Genomic DNA, 24,101 nt, shown 5'->3' with positions numbered 1-24,101 from the left:
TTCAATTTTTTTTTTTCACATCGGCGAAAAAAAAATGCCTTTTGAGAGAAAGTACCAGAGGAAAATCAATAAAGCAATTTAGTCTTGAATAACAGCCATCTTCAAGGAAAAGTAGAAGATTGCGAGAGGTATTCAATACGTAATAACAGCTTGTATCAAATCACATGCACATCATTATAACTTCCTTTTACTGTGCAGTGTTGGGTTCGTCGTTATATAATTGCTTTTTGAGGGTTCGTATGGTTTGGAATGGTAAAATTTGGACTGTAGAATCTGTTTAGATGTTTCCATGCTGGAATCAACTATAGAAATGTGTGTGTATATATATATATATGGGCGATTCCGTGAAAACAGGGACATGACCCCAAATTTTCAAAATCATTTCTGCAGCCATTTTTGGCTTCTAATATACTATAAACACATTTAGGGTCTGGGTTATGTACTTTTTTTCCAACTTTATCACGTTCTTCTACCAAAAAATGTGAATACCTGACTAATGTTGAATTTTGAGGGAATATTTGAGGAAATAGTATGGATATTTCAAAGTCTCAGATTTCCATATTTGAAAGCAACCTAAATAAATTTGTTATATATGTATTGGTAGTGCCATTAGTGATATATTAAAATATTAATCACAATTCCTCCAAACACTTTTGGTTTGTAGGCATATATGGCTGTAACGACACATAGCTGATTTGAGAGCGTAATGCGAGTTACTGAAAGACCAAGTTTTTAACTTTTTTTTTTCACTGGAGCAGATAATTTCCTGCCATTTCATATTATGCTTCTAGTCAAAGTAAAGAGTATAAAAATAGTTGAAAGAATTAGAAATGTACCTAGTATATAGATATAAATAGCCATTGAAAACTGTAATGCGAGTTACCAGTAATGCGAGTTACCACTGTAATGCGAGTTACCACATATTATTCCAATCTCACTTGCAGTACTACTGATCAACAAAACAATACAGCGCACTAAATACTTATATAAGGTGTGCACAGTAGTTACTTCCTGTACCCAGAATGCACTGCAACCTCCATTACATCACATGTGACCAATAAGACAGTTTCAACAGACATTGATGATTTTATCACCTGACCTTTGTGGAATCACGGACCTTCCAAGTTGCATTCAACTGTGATATCATCAAATGAGTAAAGTTAGCCTATTCTTTCTCCATTTTAACATTAGCATTTTCATGGGATATTAATTGCTTGGTACAATATTTAGGACAAATTGTGAGAGCTTAGGCTATATTAGTCTGTAGCCTATCACATAGTAATCTATATGTTCAAGGATGGGCAAATATTGTAAATCATGACCATTATAATGTGCCTAACATCTTGATGGAAATTAGTCTTGATGTGAAAGCTGATGCTGTCAAGGGTGTGGGCACCTCAGAATTAGTGGGATGGGCAGAGGGGATGGGACGGACGGGGAGTTTGCATAGGGGATGATTGGGGCTGCTGGGGGGGATGGGGCAGGATTGCAGAGGCTTGGTCAGTTGGAATAGATTGGTGTGGTTTACCAATTCAAATGTGTGTTCCCCAAATATCATGATGTGCAAACCCCTTTCCCCAATATGAGTGTCTTATCACTACAATGTGAAAATCAACCTTTACTCCAAAGCATTTCAAATCCCCAAATTACACAAAATAAGGCAGGCCACCGGATTTCACGGGAATTGATAACTGGAAATGGCCAAACCCCAGGGATGACAAAACTTTCTATCGACGAAGCAAGATGATAAAGAAGTTGGGAACACCTTTGATTGCTAATAGTTGTGGCCAATTCAAGTTTGCATCAAAATTCTAATTTGATACAAAACACCATCCATTCAAGGTTATCTAGAATGGCCTACCATCATGCCCTCATACCACATGATGAAACATCTATTGTGTTATTGTTGATAATGTTATTATACTGATAGAATTAGGAACAAGGATTGTTTTATTAGTTTCATGCTTTTCCTAAGAACCCTAAATACAAATTTCCAAAGAACCAATCACTAATTAACATGCCAAAGAAACTTTTCTTGTAATTCACTATATGGTCAATTCCATGATAAGGTCAACATCATACCAAAAAATTTAAAATCATTGTACATTAAAATTGTACAAGTTTCCAATAAATAGAATACTTGTAGTTACTAAAAATAATTTTTTCACCCCAAAACATCATTTGTTTGATTATGGGGTCAGTTATAACAAATGGTTCCCGTTGTAACTAAATTATGAAAAATACAGTGAAATTTCATTTTGTGCAGATTTGTACATAGTAATCATAGATATCATCAGTTTTTTGGACTAATTATATTTGCTATAGCATAGTGCTCACTTAATAGCTTTAACTTTTTTTCGACATCAAGGCATTAGACAATAGTGATGAATTGAAAACACCCTCCATTTACTGTCACGCGAGTCACAAAATTTACTGTTTTTGTTTTTTTTCTCCTTGCCTGCACAATAGTTTTACCCCAAATAATGAATATCAAGTCTTCACATAGATACCAAAAGGATTACTGAATTTTCCTTTCCAGAAGATATTCAAATTTTGCGGAAAATCACCCTTTATGAATGTCACGCGAGTCACGTCACGCGAGTCACGTCAAATCAATATAGTGTTTCTACCTATTTACTGTGTGAAAATTACAGGGATGTTATCTAGTTTGATGAATGAATCACTGATTAAAGATATCATATGCATTCCCCTTTAATAACTTGGCAACTTGAATAATATGGGCACACATAATGCAACTAATTAGCATAATTTCATTTGAAATATCAGAATTTAAAATCATGAATATTTATTCGCAATATAATGCCTATTTTATCACCACATTTGGAAAGTTAGCACATGTCATTGATTTTTTAGGATTATACTAAAACATAATCTACATTTGTATCTGGCAATGCCATGTGCTATGACTTGACAACCTTAAGGTCTTCACTGCTCAAGGCATTCCCAAAATCCTATGAGCGAATGTATCTTCTCAAATATTACACTTTTGGTTTATTCAAATATGACAAATGAGAATGGTAATTTGAATCACATTTTGATAGATCTGTTTCTTCTATAACTTTCAAATAAGTGACTTCAACAGACTAAATATTGTTATAAATATTAATTGACAAAATATATTGCCTGAACAACTGTACTACCCGTACAGTATATTACCTACTGTCTGCAGTCATGAAGGTAACTCGGGGACATTAATATCATCTGGACATTCCCAAGGGAAGTACCTTTTGGACACTTTCTAGACCAATGAATGTTATATTTCACTATGCAAGATCTGTACCCTCAATTCACTACTGCATTTGGTCTAGAACTATCCGAAAAGTGAACTTGTCACGCGAGTCACGTTTTCTTGTCACGCGAGTCACAATACATCTTCATCGTTATTTTCATGCGTTACAACTTTTTTTCAAAGTTGCATAGCAATTGAGGTAGAGGTATTTTTCAACTTCAGTATGATTATAAAAAGTGATTGGAAAAATTTTAATAAGACATAAGAAATCGAACATTTGTGTGTGCATTCTGATTTTTGCTAATAGTAACTGTCACGCGAGTCACGTTTACTTTTTCGCATATTTCACCCCCAATACTTGAGGTATAAATATTTTTTCTCTACTGTTGTAAGCATTAAGGCGTACATTCACTGCTACATTAATGCTTTTCTCCCAGGTAATTTCTTTATTTGTTAAATGATATCAAATAGAGAGGAATTTGAGTAAAAATGTCACGCGAGTCACCATGGAATTGACCATATAAGCTGTGAACCTGTTTAACTTTCAGTAGATATTTTGATACATTAAAATGGAAGAGGAGAGCTACCAGTTTGCTTGGATTAGCTTCATTGGAAATTTGGATTGATAATTCAAGAGTGTACATTGCAATCTTGTAAGTCAACAATTTTGGATTAGCTTGATTGGAAATATGGATCGATAATTCAATAGTGTACATTGCAATCTTGTTAGTCAACAATTCTTCAGTTGATTTTCTGGTTCAGTCAACTTCGATTATTATTGATATAATTGTCAGGATGTTTTGCAAATTGTTGTTAAAATGTTGTTAAAAGTTTTGGAAAGAGTTTTACAGTTTCTAAGAGTTTCCAAGAGTTTCAAAAATGGCTTTGGAGCATATCTCTTTCAAAGAATTTGATGAATAAACAGCAAACTCGATGACTGGAAAAAGTGTAATGCGAGTTACCGTAATGCGAGTTACCAGACTTTTCCCCCCTCAATACCACATCTGAAGTTGTTTCATATTTTCTACTGCTGATTTATAAACATCAGTAGGGTAGATATCTTGTACATGTAAGCAATTGAAGAAATCATTCTTTGTTTGAGCACATTGCCATTTTGTACCGGTGTCAATTTTTCAGGTGTCCTTTTTCCGTAATGCGAGTTACCGATATTTGGAAGCGCACCATACATTAAGGCGAACACAATTATAATTCTTGATAATTTCATATTGTAGCTATGAATGTTGGGTATAACACCACAGAAAATTGAGGAGTTACACTAACCCATATTCGAGCCACAGCACTTGGATGATAAAAAAACAGCAAAAAGTGTAATGCGAGTTACCATGGAATCGCCCATATATATATATATATATATATACACACACATATATATATAGATATATATATATAATAAAAAAATAAAAAAATTATTCCCACTGATATATTGAGGATTCTTTATCTTAATATATGTCATAATTTGAGGGTAATTCCATCATGACACAAAGAAATGCAAAAAATTAAAATTTTTGCGTAGCCTGCAGGTTGTACCAATTTTCTCTTTATTACTGAGTGTCTTGTAAGATTATTATATAACAAGGAAAGCCGGCCATCTCAGAGGTATACATAGTTGAATGACATATTGAATCAGTAAACCGATTATTTGCACCTTATTTTATCCCTCTTCTTCCTTTTTACCATTTTTGATTTCACATTGTGCACCATCTACAGTACATACATACGAATATTACTTTTCTCTGCTCCGTACACGTGTCCATTTTAAACATGAAATTCTATCGGCACGATCGTTAAGTCGTCTACCGAAATAGTCTCCTCACGAATTGGGAGGGTGGTGTTCTTCTTCAGTTTTATGCTCGTCTTTGTTGTTTCGTAACTTGTTTACCGCTTGCTACCACATCAAGTTTAATGACTGCAGCCAACGCAGACATGAATGCATCTGCAGCCACCTCAAACATGAGTGCGAGTAGGGCCACCTCAGACATGTATGTGACTTTGGCCACCTCAGACATGTATGTGACTTTGGCCACCTCAGACATGTATGTGACTTTGGCCACCTCAGACATGTATGTGACTTGGGCCACCTAAGACATGTATGTGACTTGGGCCACCTAAGACATGTATGGGACTGCTATTCCACCTGGTTACTTTTTGTCTTGGAATATTTTTCAATTCATGAATTGAGTAGATTCGAGAACCATCAAGGCATGTATGTCCATACATGTATAACTGTATTGATTTCAATAAAGCCCAGCACCTCTGTTTGGGCATCGGCCATTCCTGCGACCATGCGCTTCTCTCGGGTGAGGGTTGCAACCAAGGTTGATGACTGCAGCCACTTCAGACATGCATGCGACTGCTATTTCACCTGGTTACTTCTTGTCTTGGGACGATCTACTGTACCGTGTGTTCAAGTCCTGTTGGATATGAGGAATACCGTTTTGAGGAACAAATCCAGTTGGGAATGATTTGTTGTGCCTCAGTGCTTGATAGGTGTCCAATCTGATATAGGGAAAGCCTGCTGCTTAATAGAATGTTTGCAAGAAAGATAAAGAGGAAATTCAAATTTACTCTGCTGGTAAATGTCAACTTGGGAGAGTTTTCATTCCATCATACCAATATATTGCATAATTCATGAAGGAAAATCGTGGATGTTGGCAATTTTCTTGGCGGTGTATTTGTATTAAAAACTAAATTAAGGAAACTGAATATTTGTTCCATTTGGTTAAGCAGATCAGTTAGCAGATCAGTTGGTTGATTAATACACCAAATATCAGATAATCCGATAATCCATTATCCAGCCAGCTTATAGGAAATTGAGGTGACATTTTCCATTAGTGAGAGAACATGACACCCAGTGCAGACAAAAGTTACGATGCTATTTTATGCCAACAGCAGAACGAATATTAACAAATTTCGTTTTCGTTGCCAGCGAAATGTGTAATTCCTGGCATTCATTTCATTATAAAATTACTTTTCATTTTATGGGTAAATATTTATGTCTTGCTTTAATTGATCTTCAATAAAATATGACTGTTATTCGTTAAGTCTTATTTTTCAAGTGATCTTCGAAATACATGTTTACATCAATATGACATTGTAACAGCCAGCACAACTGTATATTTTATCACCTAAACATAGGTATGGTTCTATAGCTATGGTTATATGAATGAACTTAAATTACAAAGGTTTACACATTTTAACTGTCAAAGTGTTTCTTCAGAATGAAGACCTGTTTGAATTTTAGATTTGACTTGGTACGTGGACTCAAGTTTTAGAGGTCGTTATTAATGTTAATAAGTAATCTTTTATGTTTAATATTGTGAAAATCAGTGAAAACTCCTGAAATTGTTAATGCCTCATTTTTAGATACTTAATATAATGGACAAAGAGGTCACCTCTGGTAGCCTCATTTTCTGGTTTTCAATTTTTTTTTTTTTAAACTGTGAAAATAGTTACTTGTGCATATAACTTTATTTAAGTACTCTAATTTGAATAAATATTTCTATTAGCTGTTTTCGATAGTTAGAAAGCTGACATAATTGGAAACAAATTTGTTTTGATTCCATATAGCCTTGTATTAAATTGTATCCATACTAAAACAGCAGAAGGTTTCATAACATGTTATTCTTCATCACATTGCAGTTTCCTTGAATTGAACTGAATTGCTTAGTTACTTTGCTTACCTGTCTCCCCACAAAATTTAATGCTCTCTCTTCCTCTCTTCCTCTCTACCATATATAGAGCGATCTGACGTTATTTCTTATATTTCTTTGTAAGATTTATGATATGATTTAACAATTTTCCGGTGTTTTTCTCTCAAGTTTTGGGTCGAGAACAAACTTTGTTAGTGCTTTTGTTCTAGATTTAAGTCCGTTAAACGCGGCAATATTGATATTCTTCCCTGTTTTCCCTCCCCGATGTTTCACAATTCTTACAATGTGCCTCGACCTTTTTTTTCTTGTCGTCTTTCCTGTACCTGACATCTCCATTTCCATCAAACAGCCGGTAATTTATGGCAACTTGCGTTTGTTGAACACTCTTATCGTACATGTGCGTAGTAGCCAGGATTGACAAACACACATTGGCCAAAGTCAAATTACGTTCTCTCCCTTCTTGTTTTCTTATCACCGTAGCAACAAGAAGTGTGTGTCATCAACATAAGAGCAGAACCTGTTCTATTCGTTCAGAGGGGGGAAGATTTTATGCCGTACTCTCCACGGGAAAGAGATCACTTGAGGGATAACGTGGTGTTCCGGAGAGCGACTGGAGATGATATCAGCGACCAGGAAGTGTTGATAAGAAAGGAGGTAAGGTGCATGGGCTTTGTGAGGAGGAATGCAGGGTCAAGTGATGATGATGATGATGAAATTGTTGTTGTCAAGGAAAACTATGTTGCAGAACAATAAAACATGGATTTTTCTTTTGTTCTCAAAAAAAGGACTGCATATGGGGATTACATGTTTAGGTTAATAGTTGAAAAGAATAAAAACAAGAACAAGATGATATTTTTTGAAGGTTTTGGGTAATTACGATCTTTCCTTTTAACGGTTCAGAATGGTGCCACCAAATTGTAGAAAATCACCTCAAAAACTTGTTTTGATATTTTAAATTTATTAAGTTCTAGTAATTCTGACAGTGAAAGTGAAGTATGATTCTTGTTAAAGTCAATGAAAAAATGATACATCCAGTTGAAAACAAAAGAAAAAGTGTGAACTGATAGTAAAATGAGAATTTAATACACCTGGTTGTGTTTTTCACCTGTAATGTCATAATTCTGGTAGAGTACAAAAGTATGCCCGTATAATTTATAAGACAAAAAAGCAAAACAAAAAACCCAGATGTATGGTTCTAGTACTAGAAGAAATGAAAGTACAGACTTGTGACGATCTTTTGGTGTCCGTGGGTGTTTAAACTGTGATCCAAGAAGACAAATTTTCTATGTTTTATATGATTTCATACCACAAGATCGCCCAGGATGTAGTGTTTTTACAGTAAGGTTGCTAAACCTCAAGAATACCTGATGTTTTATTAAAACTAGATATATCATGACTATAGACTAGGTCAATAACACTATTGGAGTACTAGCAGATATTACAATAAATAAATATAGTAGATAATATAACAGTATATTCCTATTTTTTGGGCAGACAATCACAGAATGATATGCTATTAGAATGTAACAAGAAATATTGATTAGGGAAAAAAAATGAAGGAGAGAAAGAACTATATTTAGTGGTTATTGCACTTACAAAAAAAAAAGAAAAAAGAAAATAATAGTGTAGGGAAAATGCAAACAGCTGTTTTGCCAAAGGTCCTTTTCCTACATACAGTAGTAATTAAATTGTTCCACATGTACATTTGCCTGCGATTAAATTTGCCCGGAAACACATTTTTCACATACCAGAAATACCCATAGGAATTTGAACATGAATGGTTAAGAGTATATAATGATAACCTCATTGTGTGACCATACATGAGGTTTCCATATATCTAGCAAAATATGTCAGAGGAGTGAACTCATTTTCTATATTATCTTTATCTGGACTTTGAGAGCTGAGCTTTATAAAATGTTATTTTTAGTTACTACTGTGGGCGCTAAATTAAACAGCATCCTTGTTCATTTATCCTTTTGGCGTAATAATTAGGCATTTAAGGTCTGTCTGTCTGGTTTGTCTTTTACTGATTCAGTAAAGAGGTATAATTCTTTTGGCTGTATATCTTTGATATTAAAACTGCGTATTTACTCCAATACCGGTGCTGCGGCCGAGTGGATAAAGGCGGTGGCATTTAAAGCAATGAGGCTTAGCAATCGGGAGGTTCCGGGTCTGATTCTCGGCTGGGTCATAGTAAGGAGGGTTTTTCATCCAAGAGCAATCTACGGTTTTCCCATCTGAAATGACTTTCTAAAATTGAAAGATTCCAAATTTGAATTAAAATGTTGAATTGGAAGCTACCGAACGTGTAAGTTGTAATCCATAAGCCCTTGCGGGTTTCTCCCACATTTGTGGTCGCTTAAGCGTCGTAAAATTAACTGCTGATTATTATTATTGATTATAAATATGCTGTCAAATATTAACACGGAAAACGGCAGGATGTACAGTAATTAACACTTTTCTTAGCTCTGCACAGCTAGATCAAGGAGACAGGGGAGCAAGGGGTGGAGTGGAGGGTGGGTGTGGAGGGTGGTGATATTCAAGGAGAGCTGCTCTGTCGAAAGAAGACCTCCAGGTTCAGTCAAGCTCGGCTTACGTTATTTTTGCTGGGTGAAAGCGATTAAAGGGACAATTTTATGCCCTTTGGAAAATGCTTTTCAACAGGTGAACAAAATTACTCAAATTGGGTTTGACTAAATGTCATAACCCTTTTTTTAGGTTTACTAGTTACGTGTAGCAATGCATACATGCCCCCACCCCACATCCCCCCCACAAAGCCCCACCTCTTTGACCAGAGTGTCCATAAGGAAGACATAAATAAGTTAGACAAACCTATTATTAGCTTGGCTATGCCTCACTCATGGCACTACTGTGCACATCTTCACCTATTGATTTTAGATCAGTACTGCTGTAAGTTCAAAATGACAAAATGACAAAATCAAGTTTTTGTAAGCACAATTATATTGAAATTAAAAATAAAATTTGCTCTTGATTGTTCAGGTTTGGTGCTATTGTGACCACTACGTGGCACTCCGAGAGGGGGTCTTCGGTGTACATGTGTCAAAAATATTAAATTGAAGATATGTATTTTTGAAAGAATTAATCTTGAAGATGGGTGAAAGTTTTTGGTGCGTACATGTCTGGATATGTGTGTGTACGTGTCTATGCTAATTCATCCATTTAATGTTTCGCCTGCGTAAAGTGGGTTTCTTGGGTGTGGGCTTTCATACGTACACATAAAGTATGTATATATGCAGGATACAATTCAATTGACTATACCCCCTGTAATAGAAATATCAGCCAACTTATGTGTGTCCACATCAGAAATAGAACGGAAGTTACATGGATTCCTGTCATTTGACATGTTTGTTTTGAAATTGTATATCTACATGGGGATTACAACAGGACAAAACTATGTTGTTAAGATAAGTAAAGAGAAGTATGTAAGTTCCAATTCACTTTTCTGTCATGCATTAATTCTATAGAGATACATACACACAGATACATACATTTTGATACGTACAGAATTTACTTCGCTCCTCTCTTACCTGTATCCCAGTCAAATACATCTCTTCTTCAGATTAGTGTATAATATAACATTGCCTTTGCCATTGATGTCATACATGCGCTTTCCTATCTCTACCTAAACTACACTATTGGAATAATTTAGCACTGCGCCCTCACTTTATGGGCATCGCCCTTTGTCTACTTCTCGCAAGTCTACCATTCAATAGGTTATTAAGCTACGCACGGATACGTGTAGTGAAACATACAGAGACACATGTCAGAAACATATACTGTATGTACCTTTAAATGTACAGTTCTCCTAATTGATGGAGGCCTGTGGACATAACTGATATCGACCAGTGGACATAACTGATATTGACCCGTGGACGAAGGGATCGGGTACCTTTTAATGCTAGTAGTTAATTTGATCGGTTCACCTCTTGTCTTCACAAGATCACAAAATATGCCCTGAGAGATGAAGACAACTCCTTCTACTTTTATGAAAATATCGAGGAACTCTCCGAAGAGCCACACAGGCATTCCATCGAATATGACGAACACATACAGATCCTGGAGGAGGTATACAATACCCACGTCCTGACCACTCCCAATTCAAGGTTTCACAGATTACCGCTCTGCGTGAAAGGCGTTCCTAGCGAAGAAAGTATAGAAAAGTTCATTGAAGTCATGAAGGTGAGAATAAGTATTTAAAATTTTTGTTGTTGTTGTTTTGTTGTTGTAAAATGCAATCGTGGATACACTGTTTTTGTTTTCCTTGCAAAATATTTCATGCTATCGATTAAGTTTGTGTTACCTGCTTACCTGTCTGCCCACAACCTCAGCACTCTAGCTCTACTCTGTCTAGAGCAGGGTTCCCTAACTGGGGTGTATGAACCGACAGGGGGTGCGTGAGTCCATCCCAGGGGGTTCGTGAGACATTTCTAAAAGTCAAAACTAGAGTACTTTTTGTTGAGCTAACATCTGATATGTCATATAATTTAATAATGTACAAAAGTTGTACCTATCGACAAACTCTTTTTGCGTTCCATACGCACATATGTTGCCATAGTAGTACCCTACCTTGCATGTGATACTTGATCTTTTACGAAGCACTGTTATGCGTATTATAGTATAATAATGACTCAGATCTTGTCTTGAAAAGTTGGGGGTTCGTGGACAACTCTGACATAGGGGGTTCTCTCACAGGGGGTTCGTGGGGGTATAAAGTGAGGGAAACCCTGGTCTAGAGTGATATGGTACCCTTCTAGGTTATGGGAAGAGAGGTAGACTCATAAGCACCCAAACCTGGTAAGTCATGTTACTTTGTATCATGTGAGATACTTGTGGGATACTACATTTAAACTTGATAAAATTGACATATATATGCAATAAATGCAAAATTTGTAACATATTTTGGAATACCATCGAAATGAAGTTCCCTTTATGTTTGTTTCTTTCCTGTGCAGGTCATTTATGACATAAACAATTTGTGATTAGATTGGTACATGTTAAGTAATAAGTTTGTTGTGTAACAAATTAGACCACTATTGGTAGATGTCAATTTATAAAATATGAGATCTGATGATGATTGATGATGTGTACATAATTGCATAGCTATGGTTTTCCCAGTTTTTTTTTTTTAACTGAGATATCACATATGCTTCAAGAAAGGCTTTGACCAATACAAAAGTTGCCATGGACACAGCAAAAGTTGCCATGGACACAACAAAAGTTGCCATGGACACAACAAAAGTTGCCATGGACACAACAAAAGTTGCCATGGACAACAAAAGTTGCCATGGACACAACAAAAGTTGCCGTGGACACAACAAAAGTTGCCATGGACACAACAAAAGTTGCCATGGACACAGCTACAGTAGATGAATCAAACTATGAAATGTGTTTAATATATAGAAGGGGTTCTAAATTAATTTATTGTGAGGGCCAAAGAAAGACATTGGCTGAAGCAAAATGTCAGCAGAATCAAAATCTCTTTATACCTGGATTGGGGAATATAAAAGGGGATGCATACCGCAATTATTGTACATGATTATCGGTCAAATTTTGGTTTGGCGGCTGGACTGAAATATTTCAGTGCCCCGATTTGCTCTGTAGGCTGCAATCTGAGAGTCGCTGATCTACATGGACTGAGCTGGTCCGGGTCAAAGCACATAACAAGTGCTGAGGTATTACATATATTTATTTCACTCCGCGCTTACCTCTCTCCTCACAACCTTAGCACCCCATTCTACCGTGCCCAGAATGTCCTTGGTAACCCTTTTACACTATGTGCCCTCTATGAATGGCTCCCTGGTCATTGCTATTCCTTCTCATTCTACCATTTTAAGTGCCTGCATGAGCTTTTCGATCGGAATATTCCTTTCGGATTTCTTCCTTACGATAGCAGAAGTTTCAGGAATTTTTTTCTAGCATCGGATTCTAGATATCTTAGATTTCCTTCTCATTCTACCATTTTAAGTGCCTGCATGGGTTTTTTCGATTGGAATATTTCTTTCGGATAAGTATCAGCCTAATAAGTATCCTTTTCTTGTATAGGGAGGGATTTTGGGGCTGATTTTGGGGCATGAACAGATATAGGACTGACAGACTGCATGAAGTCAAAGGCAAAGATAAATATTAGAAACTGGTTGATCTGTGGATGATGGTATATCTCTATTACCAAATCACGTCAGTAGTCGTAATATGTATGTCATATTATATACACTTATCTGAAGAAGATATGTATTTAATTTACTGCAATCAAAGTTGCCATGACATTCACAACCACATCCAACATATATGAAATGTGATCATTACAGTCGCCCTCGTTTCTGTTTAGCTGTATCTTAGGTCATACACAGTATGTAGGTTAAAGCAAAGATAATGTACAAGTCTGTGCAGCTAATGTAAATTTACATGGCTGTGGCACAATTTTACTACCTTCAACTTATGCTGAACTATTGCAGGGTGAATGCTATGAAATGAAGTTTGTGTTTCTTGTTTCTTTTTCCTTTATCAAAATTTGTGTAAAACTTCCCCTTTTTCTTCATCGCCCCTAACTCACCGACCAACGGAGACTGCTGCAATCTTTGATATCACCATGAAACGACGGGGTATATTTTAATGAAGTTTTTCGGGTTGTCCGAGGGACCTTTTGCGTTTCTGAAAGAAAGTAGGAAGCTAAAGAAGCCCAATGTACAGTGTACAGTATGTACACTGTTGGAGAGATGTGTAGTCGTTGGTGACTAGAATCAGCTTTGGACTAATAAATACTCACCGTAGGGTGGTCTTGTTGGTCTACCACCACTATGTCTGTTTTGTTTCCGTGTCTCCAAAGTGATAGAGGGCGACACCAAGTTAATATTTTGCCTGCTTCGGGGTTTTCAAAAGAAATCGGATTCTGACATACAAACAACTAGTCGTCTGTCAGACAGCCAGCCTTCAAAGCTGATTTTTAGGAGTTTCCTTTTATATTTTGTTCACTTCCTTCCGTACACATCAGTGACGTATTTATAAATAGGACAAAAATAAAATGAAATAGGAAAAGAAAAGAAGTACTACATAGAGTTTCTACAAGCGTGAAAATAGTCAAGATAATTATTATTTATTCAAAATTGGGACAGAACAAAGAAGCAGAAGGGCTTATAATATTGGAATTATTATTTTTAAATCTTTCTAATTTAGTCTCTGGTTTTAGTACCCAAGGTAAAAGCTCTTGTAACTTAATGAGATTTTATTAAAGGGGACTTTAAAAGTTAATATAATGTAATGATTACTTCACTTGTACTTGCTTTGTTGCAATAAGATTAGCTAATGAGAGGATGTGATGTGGACAATAGTTTCTGTTATAATACTTTATATAGCGCTTAATATAGCGATAGATTTCAAATCGCTTTACTGACGTTATATTAACCCTGGTCAATGATAACCTGTCCCAGAGACAATCCCTCCAGGTAGCTGTAGTTATATACTGCCCGCAATACCATGTTACCTCACAAGTACCCATTTTAACCCCTGAGTGGAGAGAGGCTGAGATTAAACATCTTGCCCAAGGACACAACGTAATCAACTAGGCAAGAATCGAACCAGCAATCCTTGGATCACAAGTCCGACGCCTTAGCCAATTGGCCACCACGCTCATCAAACTTTTTGGGAGAAATTTGTCACAATGCAAATGGAGATCTTGAAATTTATTTCTTTTGTCATAAATTTGCAAAATGGAAAACCATACAAGACATAGTAAACCCTTTGTTGAATCCATAGGAATAGGAAATGTAAGTAATGTTGATTGCAAGTGTATGACTGTGTGTGAATGTTCTTGTGACACTCCACATGTTGGTTGATACTTGGTATACATGTATGTAGATTCGCCATGGTGATCACATGAATGCAACATTGTGCTCTGTGGTTGTCAATGCTTGTTGTGTGTGGTCAAAAGAGATCAGATTCTGAAAACCTGGTAAATGTGATTACTCCAAAAGTAAGCTTGGATGAACTTTGTACTGTGAATATGCTGGTCAGCATTATAAGACAATAATTTTGCTTTAAAGATGGTCTCTCAGATGAAAATGGTTACTGGATACGGGAGGGGGGGGGGGGTTTGGGATAGAGGGTCAGTTGTGAGAAGGGAGGAAAGGACTGGAAGCGGATGATATTGACCTGTATCCTTGACACTAATGCACTTTATATATCAACGAACAGGTGATCTTGCATCTAAACCAGCTAGTATCAATTAAATGTGAAATCAGAAGGAAGCCACTCTTTTGCAGAATTTACTCCATACTTACCCTGTCTTCTCAAAACCAATGTGCATTACTCTTTTATCTACTGACACATGTCCTTCTTTTTGACCAATCAGTATGCGAGCAATCTGTGATATCACTATTAACAAGTTATAATGCTTTACTGAATGAACTTACTCACCTTTCTCCTCTAAACATATGTATTCTACATATCTAGTAACACATAATGCTATTTACAACCAATGCAAAGCAAACTAAAAGCATTTCTTTTTCAATTCACCAGTTAATTGTCAGGACATTTGACATGAGACTGACAAAATATCATTGATAAAACTCTGTTCTTTGAACAAACCCCCCCCCACAAAAAAAAAGTTGTAAAAATGTTGCATATTTTCTAATCCAGTATTAACTATATGTTTGTTGTTGTTGTTGTTGTCTAGGATGTCCCTACATTGTTCAGCCCAGAGAAAAACAGCCTGCCTATCCTTGCTTTCATGGGACACGCCGGTTACAGCCGTACTTCCTTTGCTATGATCCTCGGGACATTGATCATGGCTCATAAGACTGGATTCCCAGCAGGAGCAAGGTAAGTTATTTTAAGTCTGTTGTCGCACTCATCCATCATCTGACTTCTCTCTGCACTCTGATCCTATCATGTCTAGAGAAATCGGGGGGGGGGGTGCGGGGGTGGGGGGGGGGGGTGGTATGCTCTCTTATACATTCCTCCACTCCATGTTTGTCTGGCCTACCTATTCTGTACTACCACCCTACATTGTCGTGGTGTCGCTCTTCTTGTTTACCTTGTGCAAAGCAGTCCGGATTGGTATAGAATTAAATTAGTATGTTTTGTTTCTATCATTTCTTATGTTTACTTCTCTCCTCACTTAATCTGTCTCCTCGCAAACATTTGCCAACTCTCTCCCCTCTGTAGAGTGACCCTGGTAACCTTTGATGATGACTTTCCCAGGTGGCCGGTCAAGCTTCCAGCCGACCGGCCTCCTCCTTAGTCTACCACCCGAATTGTTTAGTTGTGTGCTTTAATGAGCTGTCGAGATCGTTGTGTATCTTGGCCGTCGGGTAACCCGCCTTCCATATTTTGCGTATGTAATGATGACTTCAATTGTTTGTTATGAGGACTTCAGTTGTATGTTATGAGGACTTCAATTGTATTTATGTATGTTATGAGGACTTCAATTGTATGTTATGGACTTGAATTGTATGTTATGTACATGTTATGAGGACTTCAATTGTATTTATGTATGTTATGAGGACTTGAATTGTATGTTATGAGGACTTCAGTTGTATTTATGTATGTTAGAGGCCTTCAAGTGTATGTCATGAGGATTTCAATTGTATGTTATGTACATGTTATGAGGACTTCAATTGTATTTAAGTATTTTATGAGGACTTCATTGTATGTTATGTATGTTATGAGGACTTCAGTTGTATGTTATGAGGACTTCAATTGTATGTTATGAGGACTTCATTTGTACTGCATTTGAAAGGAGAAGAAAAAACTGTTAACAAGCTAATATCTGCTATAAACAGCCAGTATAGGTTAATGTGTGATTGTAGAGCTGACATTTTTGAACCTAGCATTATGAACCTAGTTTTGTGAATAAGAAAGGAGACCGTGATTGGTTAGAATCCATCTGCAGACTATAGTTGTCAGTCACGTGGCTCTCCCTGTCTACCTTGTATCACTACTGACTGTTAATAGCTCACTAAATCCCTTCGACCCCAATATAAAAGAAAGTTCTAACTTTCTACAATTCAGTTTTATTACCCATATCGCTAGGAGACTACTTGGCAAAAAGCAGGCTCTGTCAATTTTATAAATCCTCCGTTAATAACACCTGGTCACGTTTTATTGTATTTTAGAATCTTTAATCTTGTTTTAAGATCCTTACAGCTTTTATCCCCCAGTTTTCAAGGCCTTTCTGTCACCATTTTTCGACCGTGCTGTTGTCTGCAAAGCCACTCTTTAATGCTCGTAAATGAAATTCTATATAGTATAAGGGTTTGCAAGAAGCCAGCATTCAGGTTGGTTGCCAGGTGACACACACACATTAAGTATTGCATACGAGTAGCAATGCCAAAGCGTTTGATATCTGTTAGAGCTAGCAATTGCGACAGCAATCTTCTCTCCTTCGAGAAAAAATTTTGCTTTGCAAACAAAGCCAATTTTGATTTCATTCTCTTTATTGCAGAAAGAAGCAATAACAATGTTTTTTAAAATGTATTAAATGTTTTTTTTAAACTTTTTTTAATAGATAATTTTTATAGATATTTTTTTTTTTTATAGATATTTGATTGACAAGTTCTGATAAGCATGTATGGGAGAATACCAACAAGATCAATGACTCATTTATTTGGGGTCACTTTGACTAATATATGGGAACTATACCATGAAATTTAAAGCATGCACACAAAAAAAGGGAATTTTTTTTTGCCTGGCTGTGACTGTTTCGGCACATAACAATTTTCAACAGAATGGAAATAATATTTACCTTCATTTTGTAGTAGCAAGATAATCTAACAGTCATGTATTGAACAGTTTGACCAATGGTCAAACAATATTCTGTAGGCTTGGTAAACTTTACTGACTAAAATTATACAAAAAAGCTGCCTTTAAATTACTTTACACTATTTTAGTGAAATGTGTGTTTTTCTTAAAAACATTTAATTTTTTAATTTAATTTAAATTTTATATTTTATATTTAAATTTTTATTTTATACATTTTATTTTATATTTCGCTTAATAAAGAACCATACTGTCTATTCCCAACCTTTGCGATTCTTTGTTTGTTTAATCTTATAAATCTCACCTGCTATGTTAGATGTCTATGGGGGGGGGGTAAATATGCAGTCATGTCGCTTTTGGGTATAATGTTCAAAATCTATGTTAATTTCATATGCAGGCCTGTGTAGTTATGCAGGATATGACATCATTGATTTATGCAGGTGATGCTATCTTGAATTCAGGATTTTGCTGAAATTTATTCCACCAAGATTTCTCTGCGGGTTGTATGGGTCCCTCGAAAGGTGTTCAGATGTGACATGGCATCAATAAGGATACTACCAAATTGATAACTTGAAAAAGAAAAAAGAAGTTGAAAATAGTCTGCAAATCTGAAAAAGTTAAAAACTCAATTAAATTAATTCAATGGCATCTGATAGCACTAATGTAATATCGTAATAATGATAATAGGAGGGCATTGTGGTCAAGTGGTTAAGGCAGTGGACTTGTGATCTAAGGATTGCAGGTTCGAGTCCTGGCCAGATCATTGCGTTGTGTCCTTGGGCAAGGCACTTTATCTCCATTGCCTCCCTTCACCAAGTTGTATAAATGAGGACTTGGGAGGTGACTTGTAAATATAGTTGCGTGCGCCGGTTTGTGGCTGCACCCTAAATGGGAAGTCCCCCAGGAGAGATTGTTGGAATTGTGCACACTTTGGTGTGTAGGTGTGACAAGTTACCAATGACCAGGGTTAAGTACAGCGCGGCGAGACTTTATTGAAAGTTGCGCTATATTAGAACTGTTAATTATTATTATTATTATATCATCACTCTTATACAATGGTAATTTTACCATCTGACCAAAGATGTTTCAGTTAAGATATTAAGTTCTGTTACCTAGCAACATCATATCAGTCCAGCTGATTTTTCATACACACACCCAGACAGGAAGTAATGTAATGCTCAGTTGTCTCGGGGAAGGTTATGAATGGTTTTCAGATGGGGCGAAAAAGCTTGTTATGAAATTTTTTTTTGTCATATCTCGAAAAAATAGTGCAGTGTGTAGTTTTTACTTGGGAAGAGTAAACTTGAAATCATGAAATGGTTTTCAGATGAGGACGAAAAATATTATTGACGAGTACAAGTTGCGGATCTAACGTAGTACAGTGGGTCTACCTCATCCAGAGTAAAATGAAAACTTTATGAAAGGGGTACTGTGTAGTCAGGACATCAGATTTCAGATTTCTCATTATTAAATTGAAATTACAAAGGATAGTTGAGTCATTCCATTTATGAATTAGAAGGGCACTTTATGACAGATTTTTTTTTTGTGCTCTGCCAAATCTTTTAAGTATTACAAACTTTTCTGCATTTAATTTAAAAAATATGAAACTGTTCCATTGATTCAAGGCCAAAGTGGTAAATTTTTATATGCTTATAGAGCACAGTAGTTTTTTAAATTGATTTCAGAGTAAATACAAACCCTTGAAGAAAGAAAATGGTCATTGTAGCAGAGATACATGTACTATGAAAGAATGTTATGAAACTTTTACCTCAAATTATTAGGATGTTTCTTGTCATGAAAGATTATTTTGATGGCAGCACAACTTCTGTCTTCAATACAGTATTGTAGATGGAAACTGGCGGACAAAGATCTTGATTATGTATGTTTGTATTAACCGGAAGCTCAGCAAGATATTATCGTGCATAATTATTCCGGCTGAGAGGACAGCCGGGCCAGATCAGATTACAGTATTACGAAAGAAAGAAGACTCGGAGAAATATTTTGAGTTGGATTTCATAACAGTTTTTGGATGTTGTTTCCTATTAGAATCTCATATCAATATAGCTGACTGTCAAGTTTCCATTTGTGAAAATATTGGAAGGCAAAATTCAAAAATCTGATTTTCCATTATAGTTTTTAAGTATAAAAAGTGTCTGTTCAAAATTTCAAAATGGTAAAACATTGATTCAAGTTCATTAATTACTTATTCATTATTAACCTTCATTCGGTGAAACGATCCAGGCAGATTGCCTCAGTGTGATCAAATGTTATCATTTTTGGGTCATACTTTGTACTTGTTAAAATTGTCAACCATGCAAACTAGAGAAAAAAAAACTGCTTTAAAGCAGCATTTTGCGTTTGGTCGACGTTTCTACTTTTTTGACCTGTCCATCAAGTTTTTTTACATAACAGCAAACTAAGATATTAGCCAAGTTTTTCCCTGCCAACAACGTTAATTGGCGAATAATTAAGGATATTTGCAGATAATGAGAAAAGTGTCCATGACAAATTCCACATTTAAAATTAATCGCATACAGTTCCCCCAAACCCACTAGTTTGAATTCAACCAATCAGAGATGCACGTTTAGTTATGAGCCGTTGCTAAATATAGATTTAAGACTTTGCGTTGGTACAACCAGGGAGTTGTTATGGAACTCCCTGGTGCAACTGCCATATAGACTGCACACAAATCAAGCATTACGTATTGGTCAATGAAGTTCGTAGTGTTTAAATATATTGTGGGCGAGGTTTATTGGGATCCCAACGGAAAATATCTTGGAGAAAAACAAAGTTGAAAGTTGCAAATTTTTCGACTTTTATGCCACCATTTGAAGTAAGATTTAAATAGATACGCTAGTTATGTATGTCGTTATGGCATAGTGGAGTCAGTGAGGTTGAGAAAAATAGAAATGGACGCAAAATGCTGCTTTAAGGGAGTATTCAGATTATCAATTAATTTTTTTTCTAATTTGCTTTATATACGGACAGTGTTGTACTTCTGTTTACCTACTGTCCACTCCTTTAAACTCACTTGATGTAGGTTGGATTATGAGAAATATGCAAAGACTAGAAGATTTTGAAATGTTTTTTTTGGGGGGGGGGAGGGTGGGATGGGAGTAGGGTGAGGTTAGGGAGGAAAAGGGGGACAACAGGTACACATAATTAAATGTGGGGATAAACCACAGGGCGATGAAAACTGACCCCAAAATGGATAGTTTACAGGAGGCTGAATGCTGGGCATTGTTTAGGCTTCTGGAATGTGAATTGACTTCTGATATGGTCACTATAAGCCATGAAGATTTATAAGGATTAAAATCCAAAGATAGAGAGGATATCTTGTGATATGAGGTGGGTGGGTGAGGAGTGGAGGGAGGGAGGAAGGTGAAGGGGGGAGGGGAGAAGGGAAGGAGGGGTGGATCAGAAGTAGTGGATGTCAGAAGTTACTCTGTGTTAGGTTTGCAAATAGCTATAAATAGTCTAGGATGAATAAGAGTGCAGATGTTATATAGAGACAGGTAAGGAATGAAGTGACTTTGTATGTGATGAATAATTGTAATGTTGGTGAATGTATCATCACTCAAGAGAGTAATAATTTTGTATATGCCAAGAAAAACCCACCACTGACTACTTGGCCAAGTCACATGTGGTCGGTTATTAAAAGTCCAGTTGATTGGTGAAATATAATAAAGACCCAATAAACATCGCAATGATACTGCTTATAAAACCAACTGAAAGGCACAGATCCAGGATATTCTGTACTTCCACGGTTTGAGGGTAGACTCCAATATCTTTGTTAGTTGGGATTTGGGTACAGTTGAAAGTAGTCATGGTTGACGCTGCTGCACATGTACTGGATACATGTGCTCCACTGATCTTCCCATTTATGTAATTACCTCTCCATGTGTTGGAACTGTTCATTCGAAATCTACATTTGCAATGTTACATGCTGATTAGCCGCCTGAGAAACAGTCATTTTTAAGACACTATGCATATTACACAAAGGAGTGGCTGAATGGACTTATATTTTGTGCTGGGTAGTTGTTTCTCCAATGTACATGTTCTGCTCATAAAGGATTTTGGAGGTACTATTTGGTGATCGATATCAGATGAAGAAAACTGACTTTATCTTGCATAAAAAAGTCGACCATACAGTACTTAAGCCAGTCAGTGCCTGCTTGCAACCCACAACCTCCAAGATGCCATAGGTTTCTTAGCTGCTATGTTAATGCCACTGTATTTACCCACTTGAAATTTACCCCAATAGTTGCACTGATAAGTAATCATTGTCTATCCATGAGTGTATACCTGTTTTGTTACCTTTCAGGTTACAAAATTGTAAAAACCTTGTAAACACGATATCTCAAGAGTGGAAGCTTAGGCAGACCTCATATTTGGTGTGTAGAAGTACCACATTGAGTACAGGAAGCCTTGAGTTTTTTTTGTGGAGGTCAAATGTCAGTTGGGGTCATCAGAGGTCAAATTGTGAAAACCTTGTAAACATGATATTGCAAGAAGGGTACCTTGGACAGACCTCATATTTGGTATGTAGTTGTACCATATATCAAATTAAAGGAGCCTATTATTGCTTTTGGTGGAGGTCAAAGGTCATTTGAAGTCAACAAATGCCAAACATTTACTTCACTCCCCTCTTACCTGTCTCTCTACACTAACGCACCTTCCTAAACATAATACAGCAAGGGAAGCTTTGACAGATCGCATATTTGGTATGTAGTTGTACCACATTGAGTAAAAGAAACCTAATGTTGTGGGCGGAGGTTAATGGTAGTTTGAGTTCACCAGTGGTCAAATTGTGAAAACCGTGTTTCACAGAATATTTCAAGAAAGACAGATGTCATATTTAGTATGTTGATGTATCACATTCAGTACAAGAAGCCTGTTGTTGAGGTCATGGTCTATTTTAGGACAGCCTGTGTCATTGTGAATTGATTGTTTGTCACATCACACTGCTTTCCACTGTATTACTTTGATCAAGTATGTTGTACACCCTCACTATACATAACTTCAGATTCATGAAGATAACTGCTCATGTTACATCATCGAAACAACAATGCATGCTGGTTAATAGTTCAAATGGGAAATAGAAAAGTGCTCAGCTTCTTTAAATGACAATCATGCTTTTAAAAAGAGAGGTCGTGTGTGATTGTGTTACAGTGTTTATCCATTTTTAGTAAAATTTAAAAATTCAACTGTTTATGTGTTAAATCTCTAAAATCATCTATAAAATACAATAAAAATGAAATACAATGAAAAAATAAAAACATCAAATACATTTTGAGAAAGTTTTGTCAGTTTGAAGAGGATGATGGGGAGGAGTTGCATCAATTTCTTGTTTAGAAGTGTTTTTCTTACCGGCCCCCCCCCCCTCCCCCATTACTTTAACAACATTGAGTGCATCTTTTCAATTTATGGGCTAGGGATGGGGTAATATTGGGACATTTTCTCTTATCTCAGGGCCAGGTTTTGATGCTTTCAAATAGGACATAATTACTCTGTCCCTCATGTGGCTGTCATTGATCCTACTCCTTCACTCATTGATCAAAGATTTTAATAGCTGCTGTGTTCAGAACAGCCCTCTTCAGAAGTAGTTTTTGGTTTTGCTCATTTCGATTGTCAGTGTTATTCTATGTGATCGAACCTCTGAAACTCAATTTCCTTCTCTTCAATACAGTGAAACGGCTGAGCCCTTTGATCCAGAATCGAGGAATTATGACCTCTGTGAATTTTGGGTGGTCGAGGAACTCTGTAAACTCCTTCCAAATGGACTGCAGTTGAAGAAAGAGGTAAAAACAATTTCAGAAATTAAAATTGATTTTGGAACCATATAGATCCAGGTCTTATTCTGCCAAAAAAAACACATTTATATGTATAAATGTGTATTTTCATTTTTCAATTTATAATTTAAATACCTACACGGAACGGTAGAACAATCTTACAAAGTAAACCCAAATAGTCGAATACTATTTGCATAGTTAGATATATATATATATATATATATATGCCCCGGTTGGAATCGCGGTGGAGGCTGGAAGGGTTTTTCAATGTTCTTGATTTTCCAACTCATTACGATTTTCATTTATATTTATATATATATATATACATATTTATACATACATATATATTCCTATAAGCTGTTTGAAAAGAACATGCTTCTGGATTTCAAAATGCAGGACAGATGTTTGACCTTCCAATGAGGCGGGTGAAATGCGAACAGAAACAAAAGAAGTCATTATGTATTTTTCTCCTTATTTTCCGAAAAGGAACTTGTAGTGGTTGAAATTGCTTGTGGATATTCATATGAATAATTGTTAGCTTAAGTACCTAGCTGTCTTTATTTTGGATGATAAAGTATAAATTTCACACAGACTTGCTTTTCAGGTAAATCCAGC

General features: G+C 36.2%; 1 protein-coding gene across 3 annotated transcripts in view; it reads left to right on the top strand.

Annotated features, from left to right (window-relative positions):
* The window catches only part of LOC139968939 (paladin-like), a 98,720-nt gene that overhangs the window by 48,383 nt on the left and 26,236 nt on the right, over positions 1 to 24,101 (top strand). For all 3 annotated transcript variants that reach the window (XM_071973563.1, XM_071973561.1, XM_071973562.1), the window contains exons 4-7: positions 7,402 to 7,575; positions 10,882 to 11,121; positions 15,611 to 15,756; positions 23,384 to 23,495. In XM_071973563.1, coding sequence (XP_071829664.1) covers positions 7,402 to 7,575; positions 10,882 to 11,121; positions 15,611 to 15,756; positions 23,384 to 23,495 — 672 coding nt within the window. The remainder of the gene's footprint in view (positions 1 to 7,401; positions 7,576 to 10,881; positions 11,122 to 15,610; positions 15,757 to 23,383; positions 23,496 to 24,101) is intronic.

This window comes from Apostichopus japonicus, chromosome 6 (assembly GCF_037975245.1).
Source record: "Apostichopus japonicus isolate 1M-3 chromosome 6, ASM3797524v1, whole genome shotgun sequence".
NCBI lineage: Eukaryota > Metazoa > Echinodermata > Holothuroidea > Aspidochirotida > Stichopodidae > Apostichopus > Apostichopus japonicus.
This window is presented reverse-complemented; position numbering and strand designations above follow the sequence as displayed.